Here is an 18,484-nt window from a genome sequence, read left to right on the forward strand (position 1 = left end):
AGAAGCATCCCCAGGCAGCAGGTGGGAAGGAATATCAGAGTTTTTCAACTCCAATAAACCTGGATTTGAAATATTAAACATCCTTCTGCTTAACATCCACAAGACAGAGTGAAATGAGATTTCCTAAGAGTATAAATAAATGGTGCAAACTTTGAAATTCTGGTTTCTAGTTGCTCCAGGCACCTCATTTCCCTTCCACCTAAAGGAAGTTTATTTCTCAACTGAGAAGCAGAGTTTTCTCAATGGTAATCACAACAACAACAACAACAACAACAACAAAGATAGTAGCCTCAAATGTGGCTCTTTAGAGAGTCTTCTTCCTCTTTCAATCTGGAATTTGAACTGACACATTTGTCTTCACTGCCGTTTTCTCTGGAAGATTTAGAATGGTCCCTCGATAAGCCATTTGCCCCTATCAACATAGTCCTGGCAGGCAAGTGCCTTCACCCTTATTCTCTTCTGACCCTGTGACTCCGCTATACTGCTTTTATACTTTTGTGCCTACACTGTTGCTTTTGCTGTTGCTGTGCCTGGAATCTTCTCTTCAGGCAGTGACTACTCAGATTCCACTCATCTTATAAGATCCCACTCCTCTGAGTCAGAATTGATGTCATCTACTTCCTCTTGTGGTTTGTGTGAGAATCAGTGCAAGATGTGTCTATCTCCTGCATGGGACTGTGAGCCCCCACAGGGTCAGAAAATGCCTGTTCAGCCCTATGTCCCAGCTGACCCAGTGCCTAGTGCATAGTGAGTCAATGCTGGCATGAGATGTCCATCTCTGCCTCCATTTCCCATGATGACCACTCTATTCCCTTCACTTAAGCAAATGCTGTATATCCAGTGAGCCAACCATGTGCTGTGGGGAAAACAAGTTGTGGTAGGCTGAGTAATACCCCTCCCCCAAAAGGTTCACATCCTTATTCCTAGAATCTGTGAATGTCACCTTATATGGCAAAAAGATTTTATAGATGTGATTTATAGGAGTTAGAGGTCACGAGACAGAGAGATTATCTCGGTTATCTGAATGGCTCTGATGTAATCACAGGTCTTTATAGAAGAGAGGTGGGAAATCAGAGAAGCAAAGGCTACATGAGGATGAAAGTGAAGGCAGCAAAGGCAATGTGATGGGGGCAGGGGTCAAGGGATAAGGATGGCCTCTAGAAGCCAGAAATGTCAAGGATTCTCCCTTGGAGCCTCCAGAAAGGATGGCGTGGCAGATACCTCATACTCAGATGAACATAGAATGGTCCCAGTCTTCCAGGAGCTCATTTTCTTTTTACCCAAAGGAGTAAATTAAAAAAAAAAAAAAAAAAAGAAAGTGGATGGAGGTGAGAGGTGATAAAGGTCTTACAGGGGCATCCAAACTTTTTTCTTTCTACCATAAATTGAAAGAAGAATTATCTTGGGCCACAAAGTAAATACACGAACACTAACAAATACTGATTAGTTTTTTAAAAAGGTCTATGCATACTTTTCACAATATCCAGCATCACAGATAAGCAAAGCAGTCCTCACATAATCTACATGCAGCCCAAGGTTGGACACCCTAGTAGGCAGAAACACTGGGGACGGAGATAAGTGATCAACCAAGGATTCTACTGGTGTTGAAATGGACAGGAGTGACAGGAACCGAAGGCAGAGGGAGGGGAGTACAGGTGCTCAGCTCTGTACTCTTTCACTGGCCGCCTTCTGCCGTGTGGGATTTCAGCATCTCACCAGCCCACACACCTCCTCTGAGTGTCTCTCCTCCAACAGTGATTATTCCTCTTTAAATAGCCCATTTCTTCAGTTCATTACAATTTAGGGCTGGGAAAAAGGAAGCTGATTAGACTAATTCCCACTGAGATGAAAACAACTGATAGTGCCTTTAACCTCCCCAGGCATGCAGCGTTTACAAGACATTACCTAACTCCAAGGGCCCCCTCTCTAACTGGTGATTCTATAAACCATTATCATCAAAGTCTCCACCTCTGGTGAATCTCTTGGTTAAGAATGCTTTCTGGGTTCTGAATCTCCTTTCTTGCCCACCACCAAGTGACCACAGAATGTTCTTGTGTCATCTCTGGCCTGTCTCCTGGAAGGTTCAGTCCCCGGCCCATTTCTTTTGACCCCTGAGGACTGAGCCCCGGGCTTCCTGTGTGGCCTGCACAATCAGTCACCTGATGTTATCAGTTGTTCTCTAGCTGCTTCTCAGGTGAAGGCCTGCCCACTTAACTAGAGGGCAAGTTAGAAAGGGACCATGTGGTATGATGGAATGAGATAGGCCTCAGTTTGAACCCCAGCTTTGCCAAATACCAGCTATGTGGGCACATAACTTCTCTGAGGCTCTGCTTTCTCATCTGAAAAAACAGACACATTAGTACTCCCTGCCTCCTAGGGCTGTTGTCAGAGATGCGAGTCGACATTTGTACAGGGGCTGGCAGGAGGTAGGTTCTTAATAAATGGGAGCCATGATTCTAGACCTTCTATGGAAGACTGCTGTCTACAAGCTCTAGATTCATTCAGCAGAGTAATGTGTTCACCACTCTTTGTCCATTTTGTTTCGACGATTCTGAAATGGAATTTAAAAAGTATTTCTAGGCTCGGCGCCTATGGCTCGAGTGGCTAAGGCGCCAACCACGTACACCCAAGCTGGTGGGTTCGAATCCAGCGCGGCCCGCCAAACAATAATGACAGCTGCAACCAAAAAATAGCTGGCTGCCGTGGCGGGCGCCTGTGGTCCCAGCTACCTGGAAGGCTGAGGCAGAAGACTCACTTGAGCCCAGGAGTTGGAGGTTGCTGTGAGCTGGGATGCCACAGTACTCTACCCAGGGGGACAGCTTGAGGCTCCTGTCTCAAAAAAAAAAAAAAAAAAGTATTTCTAACAGTGCACCACCAAATTGGATTTAAAAATCATGTATTCACCCAAATCTGGGATTGGAGAAGACCTTCAAGGTCATCAAGTACAGACAATTTTCCCAGAGTGACATCTTCCTGGAGGACGGTAGGCAGTGTAATGCATTTCAAAGATGCCCACACCCTAATCCCTGGAAACTATAAAAATGTTACCTTGTCTGCAAAGGGCCTTTGCAGGTGTGGTTAGATTAAGGACCTTGAGATGGGGGTGGTAGCCTGCATATACAAGTGGGTCCAATCTAACCTTCCCCAGTTGTGTTAAGGAGACATGATTTTTGGAAGAATGGTCAGAGAGATGTAACATTGCTAGCTTTGAAGATGGATAGGGAGAGGAAGGGGCCATGAGCCAAGGAATGTAGGTGGCTTCTAGAAGCTGAAAAAGGCAAGGAAATGGATTCTCCCCTAGAGTCTCCAGAAAAAAACACAGTTTTGCCGGCACTTTGAGTTTAGTGAGACCTGTGTTATATTTCTAACTTATAGAACTGTAAGATAATAGATTTGTGTTGTTTTCAGCCATTAATATGTGCTAATTTGATATGGCATTAATAGGAAACTAACAAAAGGGGCAATAAACACCAAAGCCCAGAGATCAGCACAGTCCTGTCAATAATTGAAGCAGCTTTTACTTGTCTACAATAAACATTCTCGGCCTTCACTATTCTGATCACCTTCCTAAAATGCACTTCTGTGTAAAAGCCCCTATCTTAAAATGGAGCACTCAGAATAAACACAATACTCCATATCGTGACTCCACACCTGAAAGGTGCAGTATGGATCCTTTGATCTCTATGCTCTGCTTCTGTTCCCATAGCCTATAATTTAGCATTTTCTACAGTTAATCCATGCTTCAATTCACTATCAAGCCAGATTTTCTTTGTTCTGTCAACTTTCAAAATGCAGTTGTGGGGCAAATAAGTAGGCATATATGAAATGTTATATGGCCCAGCAAAGCTCCAGGCCTTCCACGGTTCCATGGATGATGGAAGCAGGCTCACTCTCCACGTTTATTACGCTCCTGAAAACCGATGGAAACTAGAAGGCTGGATGGCTATCACATCATTATAGATTTTTACCATGACCTTTTTTTTTTGGTTTTGTGTTTATTTTCTTTTTCTAATTACTAAAGAAATGTAGAATTTAGAAAATCTGCCACATTCCCATCCCAGATATATTTATCAATATGTAAGAATTTTCAAAGTAGCATTTTTATGTATCCAAGCTAAGAAAATAAAGAAAATAAATAATTGTGCCTATAGAAGAGAATTTTTGTTAAAGAAGTCCCTAGAGATACATGGGACCTGGAAACATTTTTTCTCAGCTCTCTCAACTTCCACATCCCTAGCATAGCTCAGGAACTACACTCGGAGCAGCAAGGCTGAAACAGGGTGAGATTTCCACTCAGCGAGGAAATGAGAACCAGAGTTAACTCTTATGCAAAGTTTACTAACTCCACACAGTGTACCGGTCCTTTAGTTCTCATAGGGACCCTAAGTGGTATATACTATTTTCATCATAACCCCCACTTTACCAATGAGGAAACTGTGGCACAGAGAGGTCTGACAGCTCACCCATGATCGTGAACCTAGAACGTGGTATAGTTGGGATTTGAACCACAGCAATCCTTCAGCCAAAACAGCCAAGTGTTTAACCACCTTGCTACACCATTTCTCGGAGGACGGGTTAATTGACTTTGCTGTACTGCATCCATCGAGGTGGGAAAACAAACTAGCAGATTTAATTTTTTTTTTCTAAAAATAAATATCGAAACAAAGGGGCTTTACAAAAAATTCAGTGAGTCAAGACACCCTATTCCCAAAATAATTTTTAAAGACTTTTCTATGGTTTAAAAAGTAAAAATACATGTTCACTGTTGAAATTTGGGACAACATAAAAAGTCTACAGAGGAAAGTAAAGATCACGTGGTTTCACTTGGCTGCTTCTATGTGCCAAGTCAATGTTTTGCAAAGTAAGATCCGTAAGCCAAGGATAACAGAATAACCTGCAGCACATCTTAAAAGTGTGGATTTCCACCCCAGACCTGCAAAAGCAGAATCTGTGAAGGACTGCACCTTAGGATTCTAACAGGCAGCAGCCCTTTATAGCTTGCAGCCCTGGAAACTGTGGAGCCTGCTCAGTGGAATCATGCGTTCTTCATGCACTCAGGCAATGCGGGACCTATGCAAATACTCATCTGAAAACTTTCATTAGATGTGCATTTTGTTTCAAGGAGTTTGAAACGGGATTTAAAGATACTTCTAATAGTATCCTAAATCTGACTAATTAAATTTTAAAAGTAAAAATTAGATCTTTGGTCATTCTTATGTGTAGTAAAGTTTGAGAATTGCCACCCAAGGCTTACTAAGAGAGGTCTGGAATTCTTGAACCCAGAAATTAAAACTCATACTGTCCCCAGAGATGTATTGTCTTTAGGGACAGTTAAAAAAAACAACAACAAAAAGCAGGTGGCACCTGTGGCTCAGTGAGTAGGACGCCAGCCCCACATACCGAGGGTGGTGGGTTTGAACCTGGCCCCAGCCAAACTGCAACAAAAAAAATAATAGCTGGGCACGTGGCAGGTGCCTATAGTCCCAGCTACTTGGGAGGCTGAGGCAAGAGAATCGCCTAAGCCCAAGAGCTGTGAGCTGTGATGCTACAGAACTCTATGGAGGGCGGGGACAAAATGAGACTCTGTCTCTAAAAACAAAAACAAAAACAAACAAACAAAAAAAACGAGGAACTGAGGGAATCAGGCCTCATTTGGAAGGCAGGTTTAGGATGTGAGAATACAGAACCTTTGTGGATTACCCAGAGGGTATATCCTTGCTTGCCTCCAGTTACCGGCTCTGTGTCTAGGTCAGCTACTGCTTTAATGGAGCCTCAGAGGGCTCCAAGCAGGGTTGAAGTCTTCAGCTCTGACCCTGACTCAGAGACCTGCATTTTGCCTTGTTTTTCCAGAAAGCAAAATGGCTCTTCTTCATCAACACCAGCCCCATGTTCTCACTATTAGCCCAACAAAGGATTTCCCAAATATGGAACCAGAAAAGCACGTGCACTTTGAAGGCCACAATAAAGCTCAAATAGCTAAAACTTATTAAAAAGAAAGCCAACACTTGATGCCAAAAGCGTGAGTCCTTAATAGAACAGCAAGACAAAAGCCAGAAAGAGGAACAAAAATATGCATTGTAGGGGAGGGGCCGGCAGGGAGGTGTAGATTTATATGGAAGAGCTGACATCATTGTTTCCCAATAACACTCAGCATGCAGGAAACAGATGGGAAAGAAGTGGTAGAAGGGGCTCCTTATGGTAACAGGGCATGCTCTCCGTTTAGAATCCTGCCATTTGGAACCTAAATGTTTTACTTAGAAAAAATAAGGATGGAAACTCGATTGCCAGAAGCTTTATTAAAGTCTAACTAAATCCTACCGGACTTCTCATCTTGGATACTCACGGAGACATGGAGCGCTGCATACCAGGCCCTGCCTTTTACTGCCAACATGTGGCTGGTTGGATCCAGAGCAGACAAAGCCATGGAAGGAGAATTTAATGTCAGACAGACATGGCTGGAGTCCTGCTTTTCCCACTTCCTGGCTGGGTGACTTCAGGCAAGTTGCTGAACTTCTCTGAGTTAGTCCTCATTTATAAAATGGGGACAAAATAGAACTTTCCACATACACATGAGGAAAGGAGGTCAAGGTTGGACTTTTACGGCCTACATCCAGATATAATCAAGAAATGTAATTAGTAATAATCAGTGAACATCATGTTTTAAAGTTTTCTCTTTTAAGAGAATCCTCTGTTCTTCTGTGCTTGGGTAGGAAACAGACAAGACCACAGCCAGCCAAACCAATGGTGAATCTTGCTATCATCAGCCGCTCTGTCCTCTCCTGAGGGCGGGCTCCTCTGCCACTGAAGAAAGGCTTCTGCCACCCCAGCCAGGCTCTCCTACTCCCCCATCCTGGTCACTATAAGTCACCCTCGGCTACCTTTCCCAGAGTTTAAGCCTCTTCTCCGCAAAGGGTGCGGGAGGGTGTGACCAGTTCCGAGTGTCAGGGAAAACCACGTGGTTTCCTGTCTCTAGAAACCAACCACCCCATCTTCCCACAGCTCCGTCATAACTCAGTCAGATGATGTTTGTTTTATCCTTTTATTGATTTTCCCCACTACAAACAACCCACTCTGTCTGCTGGTTCTCTTTCACTTGGCTGCCTCTCATGTGCATGCCCCCTGCTTGTGTATCCTCTACGGCCCTCCTGCCAGTCTTCCTCTAATTGTTTTAGTCCTTTTCTGTCCTAGGAATCTTCTAGGCTGAGAGCAACCTGAGAGCAGTATCTAGCACCTTAGAAGCCCATTAAATACTTATTGCATTGAATTAAAAACATCACATAAAGATAGTTTCTGATTAAAAACATGGAGAGAGCCAGGAAAATAAATATGCATAGTTGCTCTTACAAAGGCTACAGATTGATTTATGTTTTGCTAGAATCCTAGCTTATGTCAAGCTATTTGCTAGTGTCTATAACAGTGGGTTCTGGTTATTTGTTGCTTTTTGGAAGGAGGAGGGGTACATTCACCCCTCTCCCTCATGGGGTGGTGGCTAGTGGGCCCACCAAAGGCATTCTGGGACAGCACCAAACCATGGGCGTGGTACCAGGGTCTGGTATGCATCAGCCAAACTTGGACTAGAACAAAGAGTGCCTGAGACTCGATCCCAGAATCTCAGTTGGTTCTGGGGCCCCGCCAAGAATGTGGTTCATACCAAGGAGTGACTGGTGAGGCACTAGCAAAAGGCAGCATTTCTGGGGAGTTCCGTGAAAAGCCTGGATTGGTTTCTATCCAGGAGCAGCTATGTACTCCCATGGGGACCATTAAACAATTGAATTTCTGATAATCCAGCACATCAGTAACGTCCCTTGTCTTGAGCTTCCAGAAGGGCACTAACACTTGTTTTCTGAAGGAGCAGATAGAGTAAATCAACCAACTACTGTGTTTCCACCACGAGGCTCACCCTGAGAAAGGCACAGAGAGCTGCCGCCTATGACCTGCCTCCCACAGAGCTTAACCGTCCACATGCATACACAGAGCCTAGTGGAGAACGGAACAGGTAGAACAGAGACCAAACTGGGTGCCTCTGACCCTAAGGCAGTGGGTGCTGCAAGAAGGGAGGAGATTGTGGCTACAGTGGGAAGGGAGAGACCTGGTAGGAGAAGGTGGGGTCTGGCTGACTTGAAAGCTAGTAAGTTTTAGACAGGTGTGTGCAAAAAGCACCTGGCAGCGGTAAAGTGCTATGCAAATGTCAGTTGTTCAGTTATGACTCTTAATAGTCTAGGATGGTGAGAAAACAAAACAAACCATTTTTCATAGTTTTCTTTTTTTTTTTTGGCAAAACTGTAACGTTAATGCCAAATTATGAAATACACTATTCTGAGAGATGTGATCTGTGCCTAATACTGTGGCCTTGGAAGTCAGGCAGATCTGCAGGATATAATCTGTATCTGTACTATACACATAGTAAATTTATAATCTCAGCAAATGATTTAACCTCTTGGATCTTAGTTTTCGCCTCTATAAAATGGACATAAAATTGCTCTATTCTTAAAAGATGTTGAAAATACTACTTTGCATGCGTAAAACAACAGGTACACAGTTAAGCAGTCAACAGATTAACAGCTCTTACTACCAATAAAAACAACAAGTTGTGATCTGGGACTTAGGCTTCGTTCCTGGGTTCTTTCTCTCTTTCCACAAGATCTCTTCCTCCTCCTCCCTTCAATGATCCAGAAGCCTTAGGTTGGCATCTTCCTCTATCAAAACTTGTTCTTAGAAAAAAAATCTAGTACTAGTAGAGGTATAGTACTAGTATAGTACTAGTAGAGGTATAGTACTAGTGTAGTACTAGTACTACTACTAGTACCTCTAATAGTAGGTACTCTCCTCTGCACTGCAGTCAGCCTGTTTGTCCCCAGGGGTTCTTTATTTTAAGACTTACTTAAAATCATAACCTGGCGGAGGGAGATTAGAGGGATCAGAGTGCTATCCAGACTCTTGAAGTTCCAGCAGGCTGTGGCCTGGCCCCAATCAGTACCCGAGGCCGGGCCCTTTGAGGAAAGAACACAAATTGAGCTCAACCCAAGTAGAGCAGTTGTGTTTGGGCACAGAGAGAAATAGCTCAGAGAACCGGGTGGGGGTTGTACTCAGAAGCAACAAGAAAATGATTTGAAGAGTGAGAAAAGGGGCGGTGCCTGTGGCTCAAAGGAGTAGGGTGCCAGCCTCACATGGAGGAGGTGGCGGGTTCAAACCCAGCCCTGGCCAAAAACTGCCAAAAAAAAAAAAAAAGTGAGAAGAAGTGGGAAAATGCTGCATTGGCTTAAATACATAGCAAGCAATGTGTAAAATGGGAAAAAAAAATTAGCCCCAAGTTCCTGGGACTTAAGACTGATGTGAAGGAGTCACTACAAGAGGGCAGAGTCCTGAGGCCCAGAAGCCAGGCAGGCATCTCAAGATCTGTTCCAGACAGAATGCACAATAGATAACCCCAGCCAGAAAAGTCTATTGCTACTTTGTTTCAAAGTATTTAGCTAGGATATCTAATGGCAAAGGAGGTGGGTGGTATGACAGTCCTTGTGCCCAGAGTCCTGGAATGTTCACTCCACTGCCTTCCTCCGCCCACCCTGCAGAGCCACACACAGCCACAAAGAAGGAAACCTTTCTGCTGGGAGGGGATTCCCAGGAACAAACAGTCCCCAACAAGAGCTTCAAAGCTGTCTTGGCCAATCAACTTGTGAAGTTCAGATGTGTTCCCCTCTCCTGGGCTGGCCCATGGATGCCTAATGGACTGAGAAATGGGAGGGGGGATGAAAGGAACGCATCAAACAGTACAGCTCTCATGGCACTGGAGAGCTTGTCTACCACTTGCAGCATCATCTACAGCAGTGTCCCCAAACGTTTTGGCACCAGGGACCAGTATACCATAAGGTTCACGCTCCAATGAAAATCTAATCTTCCTACTGATGTGCCAGGAGGCCAAGCTCAGGCGGTGGAGAGCAGCTCTCAACACAGATGAAGCTCTGCTCACTTGCCACCACTCACCTCTAGCTGTGTGGTCGATTCCTAACAGGCCACAGACTGCTACTGGTCAGTGGCCTTGGGGGTTGGGGAATGCATATCTATGGAAAATGTGTTTCTAGTTTAAACACATTTCTCTTTGTCCCAACACAGGACCAGGCTTCCAGCACTCACCCCCAGCAGACGATTCTTTTGGCTCCAGGGTGGGGCTCCCGTGACAAGGCAGAGAGAGCTTCTCTAGTAGCCCTGAAGCCTGGGCTCCTCAGGCTGGAAGGCATTTGGGTGGGGTGTACAGGAGGAAGGGGGAGGCTCTCCCTGTGGTCAAGGGGCTCTTGGCAGAGGTCTAAAGAGTGAGCAGAAAGGAGGCCTGTGGCGGGCGAGGTGGAAGCAGATGTGTGTGTTGTCATGGCTTACTACACAGAGTAAGCTGCAGCCTGGCCACAGGTTATCCATTAGTTTACTCCAGGTTTAAAGCCTTGCTTCTCCCCTTTCAGTTCTTCCTGTTTCACTCTGGGAGCCCAGATGCAAGGATGCCCCTCTAAACTGGAGCCCCCGAGACTGCTCTTCTATCTGCACAAGCTCCCTATCCAGGACCTGATTTCTCCCTCGGCTTCTGTGGGTCCTGCAGTGGCTGGCTGTGTCCTTCTCAAGTCAAGGACTCCTTAGTTTCAGATGTGCATGGTGATGAACTCCACAGCTACTCAGGAAACCCTTGCATGATCTGACCTCTACACTCAGTGCAGCAAGCAATCTGTTCCCTGTTCCTTTCAGTGACCGATTCACACCATCTAGCCATATCCATGTATCATTTCCTTGGAGGTCATTCATTCTGTCACGTTTGATACGTTGCTATGCGAGGGTGAGTTCAGAGTCTCATAAGAATAGCTAAACTTGTAGTTTACCAAGTGTATACCTCTGCTAAGTGCATTATCCATTTTAACTCATTTATTTTCTTGTCAATCCTATTATTTCCATTTCATGAGTGAAGAAAATGAAGCTCTGAGAAGGTAAATAACTTGCCCCAGGGTCACTCAGCTGGGAACAAGCATAGTTGAGATTCTATCCCAGGCAGGAAGTTTGCAGAACTCTTAAGAGCCTCCTGCAGAGGCACCTGACCTGGGAGGATCAGGGAAGGTTTCTAGAACCTCAAAGCTGAGACCTAAAAGATGAAGAATTAGCTGGAAAAGTGTGACGATGATGTGGCCGGCAAGATGCTAGGAAGGGAGCAAATAAGGCAAAGAGAAAAGCCCTGCCTGATTCATTCTCCATTCAAGGTTAAATCATCTCTTCAACAGAAAAATATTTACCTTCTTTGCTAAGATTTTGCTCCTATTTATGTTTGAGTGGTTCATCTATTTAGGCAGCGATCAAAGCTTTCACATTTTTCCTTCAACTTTCCCTTCAGCTATGACAGCCCACTTCAAAGCTTAATTGGTCCATTGGTTTCTCAAAGTTTATTCACATCCCTCCAGAGTAAGTTCCTTGACTCTGGAGCTTCTCTTTCTTGCTTTTCCATAGTAGGTAACACAGTGCCTTAGTAAATCTGAATCAAAGAAGTGAATAAACAAAGTGAAAGAATAATTTAGCCTCAGAAACATAGAACAGCTACATCCATAATTTCCTATTGGCTAGGTGCTACAGCTCACATCTATAATCCCAGCACTTTGGGAGGCTGAGGTGGGAGGATTGCTTGAGCCAGGTGTTTGAGATCAGACTGGGCAACACATTAAGACCCTGGTATCCATCAAAAAATAAATAAGTAGATAGAGAAATAAACAACCAAAAAAAAAATAAATAAGGTAGGCATGGTGACACCTGCTTATAGTCCTCTAACTACTTGAGAGGCTGAGGTGGGAGCATCACTGGAGCTCAGGAGTTTGAGGTTACCCTGTTGTAAATAAATAAATACATAAATAAACAAAAGTTCCCATTGCCTTGTCCTTGTTCTTTGAAACATTGGGGCTTACTCTCACAGAGCTTAAAACTATATTTGTAATGGGCATTTATTTTTTTATGAACCTTCAGTTATCCCTCAAATCAAAGACATACATCAAATATAAATATGTATTATATATATTAATATACATTTCATTCAGCCTGGTAAAAAGTAGGAAAACATTTTCAGGAATTTTCAAAGGCCGATGACTATCAAACATCCAGAGTGTGCATTTCGAATGGCCAAAGCTGTTTATCCAGGAGAAAATTGTCTGTAAACATAAGTACTGCAGGCAGTGGTTCTCAACCCTGCCTACCCATCAAAATCATCTAGGAGAGATTTTGATATCATTGGTCTGAGAGAGAGAGCCCGAACATCAATATTTTTTTTCTTTCTTTCTTTTTTTTTTTTTTTTTTTGAGATAGAATCTCATCCTGTTGCCCTGAGGTTGAGTGCTGTGTCATTATAGCTCACAGTAATCTCAGACTTCTGGGCTCAAGTGATTCTCTTGCCTCAGCTCCCAAGGAGATGGGACTACAGGTACCTGCCTATACAGAAAACATCTGGCTAGTTTTCTATTTTTAGTAGAGAACGGGTCTCACTCTTGCTCAGGCTGGGTCTTGAACTCCTGAGCCCAAGCTATCCACGTGCCTTGGCCTCCCAGAGTGCTAGCATTACAGGCATGAGCCACTGTGCCCGGCCTATTTTTTTTTTTTTTTCTTAACACTCTCTAGGTTGTTCTAATGTGTGCCATCATGCAGACCCACTGGACCAAAGAAATATCTTATCACTTTTTACCAGGAAGTGGGCAAAATAAACAAAGATTGCTGAGAAGGACAAGAAAGCTGTCAGCCTTTAAAGTAGAGCCAACGCAGGGGACGAAGATAGCTTTCCCGATAACACACTCTTACTTGTCCCTTAGCTCCTGCCCTCAGCATCTCTGAGCTCTACTGGAAACCCCAAGGCTTGGAAGACGTAGGAAACGACCATGGACACATGCTGGCCTCGCATGGTTTCACCCACAATCTCCCAGCCATAGTTGACAACGTGATGTGATTTTTATTACACAGTTGCAAGCAAAGGCCTTTATGTTCAGTGGTCAAGAAGAAGAAAAAGAAAGCTACTTTATTTTCAGCATCCTCGGTGAGGAAAGGATGATCTTCTCCCTGTGTTCCAACAGGAAGAGAAAGTTTGCTTGTTCCCAGGGGAGAGCTGGAGGTGCGGGCAGCAGCCACAGTGTCAGAGAGGAAGTGAAAGAGGCTCTGGCCAAGTCTGCCAGGAGCCACTTCATGCCACTCATGGGTGTTCTACCAGGCTGGAGAAAAGTGGTCAAAAAAAGGAGAAACAGGCCCTTCATATCAGACCTACATGCAGCTGGGGGTGATCAGAGTGGGCTCTGAAATCAGCATCTAGGTGAATGCCTGCAGAAATTGTACTCAGGAGGGTGGAGGCGGGGTGTTTCTAAGGAAAAGCATTTTTGTTTTTTATCAGCTTCCCAAAGATTAAGGATGACAACTGGTCCTTAGGTGTTCCCCCTAAGCTGAATACCTATGTGTAACTCACACGCCTCGCCTTGTCAGATTTGTCCAACTGGGCCTCAGCAAATTACAGAAGCACATGACATTTGTTCTTTGTGCTCTGCCTCTGTCTGCTCAGAGCTGCCCATCAGGTATGTGGTTTCCTCTTGTTCAGAAGACCTGGGCATAGCTAATTATCATCAGTTTTGGCCTCTCCTGCAGCTCAGGGCTGTCCCCGCTCCTCCGTCCAAGAAGCACAGCAGTTCTCTTTGCTTCCCTGGATCTCTGTTCTTTCCTTCTTCCCTGTGCTCCCAGACTAATCTGTTTTTCCTTATCTAAATCCAGGTCCCTTGTGCTGCCCTTGACCTCCAAGGTTTAGCAACCATAATATCAATCTCGAGAGGCCCTCCCATCCTCCTGGCTCCTAGGTGCCACATTAACTTGTCACCCTTGGCATTCTGGGCTAATCTTCCAACGTTGATGGGCAAGGGAGTAGTGCCCAGCTCAGCTTTTCCCCGTGGGAGCAGAATCTAGGCCCTGTCTTTTAACCAACACATGTTTCAGAAAGTCCATGAGGAAGCTACACTATTTTAGATAAAACTGTTAGCACTGACTTTGTTTATTGATGCTACACTGTAACCAAAATAAGAAAAAAAACTATCCAACTGACCGAGCATGGTGGTTCACTCCTGTAATCCTAGCACTCCGGGAGGCTGAGAAAGGAGGATCACCTGACATAGGAGTTCTAGCAAGACTCCATCTCTACTAAAAATAGAAAAATTAGCTGGGTGTGGTGGCAGGTGCCTGTAGTCCCAGCTGCTCAGGAGACTGAGGCAGGGGGATCGCTTGAACCTAGGAGTTTGAGGTTGCTGTAACCTAGGCTGAGGCCATGGCACTCTAGCCTGGGCAACAGAGCAAGAATCTGTCTCAAAACACAAACAAAACCAAAAAACTACCCAACTTATTTTAGCTGTGGGAAAAAAAGATCATAATTATCAAGTAACAACAATAAGCTGCTTATTATGCATGCCTAATTTCCATGTACCACAAAAACGGTGTGTGTATCATTAAGTGGGTCAGTTGCCTTTCGTTTCAAAACTGAACTTCATTCAGGTATGTTCCGTCATGAAAGTTTGCTGAACCTTAAGTAGGGCTGTCTGCTTTCAATTTAAAGGAAAAAATTAATTAGAGGAGAATGTTGGCTTAGACATGGAAGCCAGGGAAGGGAGGGGCTCCCTGTATCCTTCAAGCTCAACTGTATATAACCTTAGCCTGGTCAATTTGCTTTACTGGACTTCCTCTCCTCCTTCCCAGAGTAGGGAGTTCTGGGTACTCATTTTCCATTTTTTCTTTACGCAGTAGTTCCCTTCTTTTCTTTTTTTTCCCCCTAAATGAAACATACGCAGAACCCCAAAATACAAAGCAGGTGAAAGAACAGCTGTCTAAGGCTGCCTTTGAAGTATCTTCACAGAACCCTGGGGTTCCAGTTCATCCTATGATCTGTAAATCTGTAAGAATGGTGCTAGGGCTGGCAAGCACACACCCCTGCCTCACAGCTTTGGGGAGATGGCCCAGAATAACATCTACATGGTGCAAGGTGGCATCCTAGGGGTATTCCTAGTGACCTAAATGCTAATCTGAAAGCCCTGGCATCAGCGGAAGGGGGGAAACATTTCTTTCTGAACTTTTTTCTTTTTCTCTGAACTTATGATGGTAGTGGTTAAGATGCATACTTGGAGTTCTCTCACACTCAAAAATACTCAAATGTGATTTTATTTCAAATCCACTTCTCTGGATTGTAAGTGAGGATTCAATGAATTAACTCAGTTATGCTTTGAATTCAAAGAGGCAGTTTTGAAACCTGTGGTTCCCTAAGCTCTAAAATACTAAGCCATTTGTCCTAATGACACAGCAGCCTCTGAACTCTAGAATACCACAGGAATATCACACCACTGCAAATTACTAGGTGGTGCTGAGTCCTCAAAAAAAGGGAAGTGAAACAAAAGCACTGCACTGTTTTTGAGATGCATATTTGATATGGACTGATCAAATAGTTTTTGAGATTATTTTCCTGGAGACACAAGTACTCTGCACACTAACTCAGCCCTTAAGTTTCCTACTTTGCTGTATCTGTGTATAAACACACACACACACAGACACACCTCACACACTGGCCAGGCCTTATACTGAGCTATTTTCTCTTTCACTGAAGCTTCTAAAGACAAGGGCTTTTTGTCATGGTAAGTGCAGGGCCAGGCAACCTTACAAAAGGAGTCATTTAATGCTCAATTTTCCAACTTTCTTATGATTAAAAACTTCTAAGCTCAAATGCTGTTTTTATATTCTAGATTGTTTTCTTTCTCTCTTCCTCCACAAATGTTTAAATTGTCTCTACTCTGCCAGATTCCCTTATTTTCAAACTGACACTGAAAACAGAGAAGCCCCCCCCTTTCCCTTCCTTACCCTAAACTATTTTAAAATCGGGCCCCTCTGACCTTTTTACAACACTCTTCTTGTCTGACACACCAAATGTGAATCTGAAAACCAAGAAGAGGTAAAGGATCTGGGGGGTTGAGAACAGGGGCAGGGACGGGGGAGGTGCTGTATATTTGGCATCAGCTCAGAAATTCAGAAAATGTTTGTCCAACCACCCCAGTTAGGATACCCCTCCCCCAACTGCCTTCTAGCACATTAATAAAAAAAGATGTGAACGGATGAAACTGGAGAGCCCAGGATGGACAGCTAAGACAGTCATAACTCTGTGCTCAGGGAAGCCCACTGATCACCATCCCCCGTCCCCACCCCCCACCCCACCCCTCCCTGTCAACATCCAAAGTTCAGGATCGGGACCTCTGCAGCGTCCACCTCACCCCGTTAGGTGGCCGGTTAAACTTGAAGCAGCACCGCCCATTAACGGCTTCTGTGAGACAAACCGAAGGACTGACACAGACACAGCCTCTGCTCGTCGGGATGGCAGCGCTGTGCACCTTAAGAATCGTATATGTCCGTTGGGGGGGGGGAGGACACGGAGCCCACAGGCCTGGAGCACATTAACTTGTGAAATGAATCTAACACAAGCCAAGAGAGCCCATCTCTCCCTCAAACAAAAAGAAAGGGGGAAAAGGCGAAGAATGCACATTACCATCCTGTCCTGAGCTTTCCAGATACTCCGTCAAGTCACAGCCAAACGCGCTGGCGGCTCCCTTTCGTTTCAGCTTCTGCTTGGCACCCTTGTTCTTCATGAGTTAGTCCCAAAGAGGCTGCCCCTCCGTCTGCCCTCCCCTCTGCTTGGCACCGCGCGTGAGATGGTCTCCGGCTTAGATCACGGGCTGCCCCGCGGCTCTGGGGGGCCGCATCCGCGAACCGGGGGACTCGGGCGGGGACCCGCGCAGGAGCCCGGGGGGCGCGGGCCGGGGCGCGGGGCTCGGGCAGCACGAGCCGGCAGAGCCCGAAATCCACCCCGCGCTCCTCCGGGGCCGCCGTGCCGCAGGCCGTGCAGAGCTGGCAGCTGGGGCCGGCTAGCTGGGGAGTGTCACTTCCTCGCCTGGAGTCCCAGGGACTTTCACAGGCTCCTGCGGTGTCTTCGGGTGTTTTTCCTTCGCTTCAGGGGGAGGGCGAGCTCTCCCCTCCCTCTTCCCAAGTGCCCAGGAGAGGACGCGAGGCGACGGCGACGGGCGAGGGACAGCCCGGGGGCTGCGGTGGGTCCTCTGCCCTGGGCCCGCGGTCCTGCCTTCAGACGGCTTCGGTAAAGCGAAAAACCAGCATCCTGTCCCGCTCGCCCGCCCTCACGCTTTCCTTTTTTCCTGTCTTACAAATCCTAGGATCATCCAGCTCAGGAAACGCTGGAAGGAAGTTAGCTCGGGAGGGGGCGGGGGTGGAAATTTTTGGCAGCTCGGCGCCGCTGTGTGCGCCGGGGCCGGAGGAAGTAGGTGGGTGGGTTGAGGAGCGCGGGGTGGGGAGCGCGCGCTCCTGGGAGCCGTCCCGCGGCTCCGGAGATCACTCGGGGCAGCCCGAGGAAGTCGCCGCTCTCCGCGAGGACCGGCCACCGCGAGCCGCCCGCTTCCTGCGGCGCCAGCGCGGCTCTGGGAAGGGGCGGGAGGAGGTGCGCCGGCTCGGTGCGGCAGGGGTGCTGGACGCGACTCCCCTAAACTTCTGCGCTGCTGTTAGCCCACTGTCACCTATCTTTGACACTTTCTATTTCGGTGCCCGCTTTTCTCCTGCACAAACACTTAAAGTCGTGACAGAAACAAAGACGGGACTCCAGCGGAGAACCCGAGGGGCAGCGGTTCGCCCTGGCCGCTCCTGTCCCTCCCGCCGGTCGCGTACCCCGACCCCCGCTCGCTGCCCTCCCACGCGGAGGGAGGACGCCCTCGGGGAAGAGGGGCTGCGGCTCTGGAACCGCTGCCCAGGAAATCAGATTTCTGGTTACGGATTCACGTTCACACACAGAAAAACACGCGCGCACGCACCCCGCAGAACATTACTGCAACGTTTGCTAGATGGAAGTGATTTGGGTAGGGGAAAAGCCAGCATTTAAGGTGCCTGTGGATAGTCTGTTGGCACAAGGTGGAGAAAGCAGGTCTCAGGTTGTTTTATAATTCCTCTCAAGTTGTTTCAGAAGGGTATGTTTTTTCTTCTCCAGTTAGATTTGAAATTCCTTGATGCCTGTGTACTCAGCACACAGTAAGCACCCAAATTCTTGTGATTTAACCATTTGAGGATTAGATGAAACTTTCTGTATTAAGGGCAGGGACATTCATACAGTTCACATTGCTGACAAAACCTTTATAGGTAGCATCTGAGTTACTGAATCCCTTTAAAGTCACACTTCTCTCCCTGTGTATGGCCATATCAGTTCATGAACTTTGACCTTTGGCCTTTCCTCTGTCAGAGGTTACAACTTCATAGCCAGCCTGCCAAATCTGGCCCATTGATGTTTTTGGTTTGGCTCACAGGATGCTTCAAAATATTTTAAAATTAGAAGCCAACATTAAAGAGTTAAGAGATTTCACATAAGAGATCTAGATTTTTGCCTTCTCTTGTAGAAATGCAAGATCTGGTTACACCACAAATG

The 18,484-nt window shown here is 46.0% G+C and overlaps 1 protein-coding gene across 1 annotated transcript in view; it reads right to left on the reverse strand.

Annotated features, from left to right (window-relative positions):
• ARHGAP31 (Rho GTPase activating protein 31) overlaps nucleotides 1-16,723 on the reverse strand; it is a 127,866-nt gene extending 111,143 nt beyond the window's left edge. Inside the window, exon 1 of the mRNA XM_003795097.3 lies at nucleotides 16,553-16,723. Coding sequence (XP_003795145.1) covers nucleotides 16,553-16,652 — 100 coding nt within the window. The 5' untranslated portion in view covers nucleotides 16,653-16,723. The remainder of the gene's footprint in view (nucleotides 1-16,552) is intronic.
• Between the last annotated feature and the right edge of the window lie 1,761 nt (nucleotides 16,724-18,484).

The sequence above is a fragment of the Otolemur garnettii genome, unplaced genomic scaffold (assembly GCF_000181295.1).
Source record: "Otolemur garnettii isolate 467f Iridium unplaced genomic scaffold, OtoGar3 scaffold00089, whole genome shotgun sequence".
NCBI classification, from domain to species: Eukaryota; Metazoa; Chordata; class Mammalia; order Primates; family Galagidae; genus Otolemur; species Otolemur garnettii.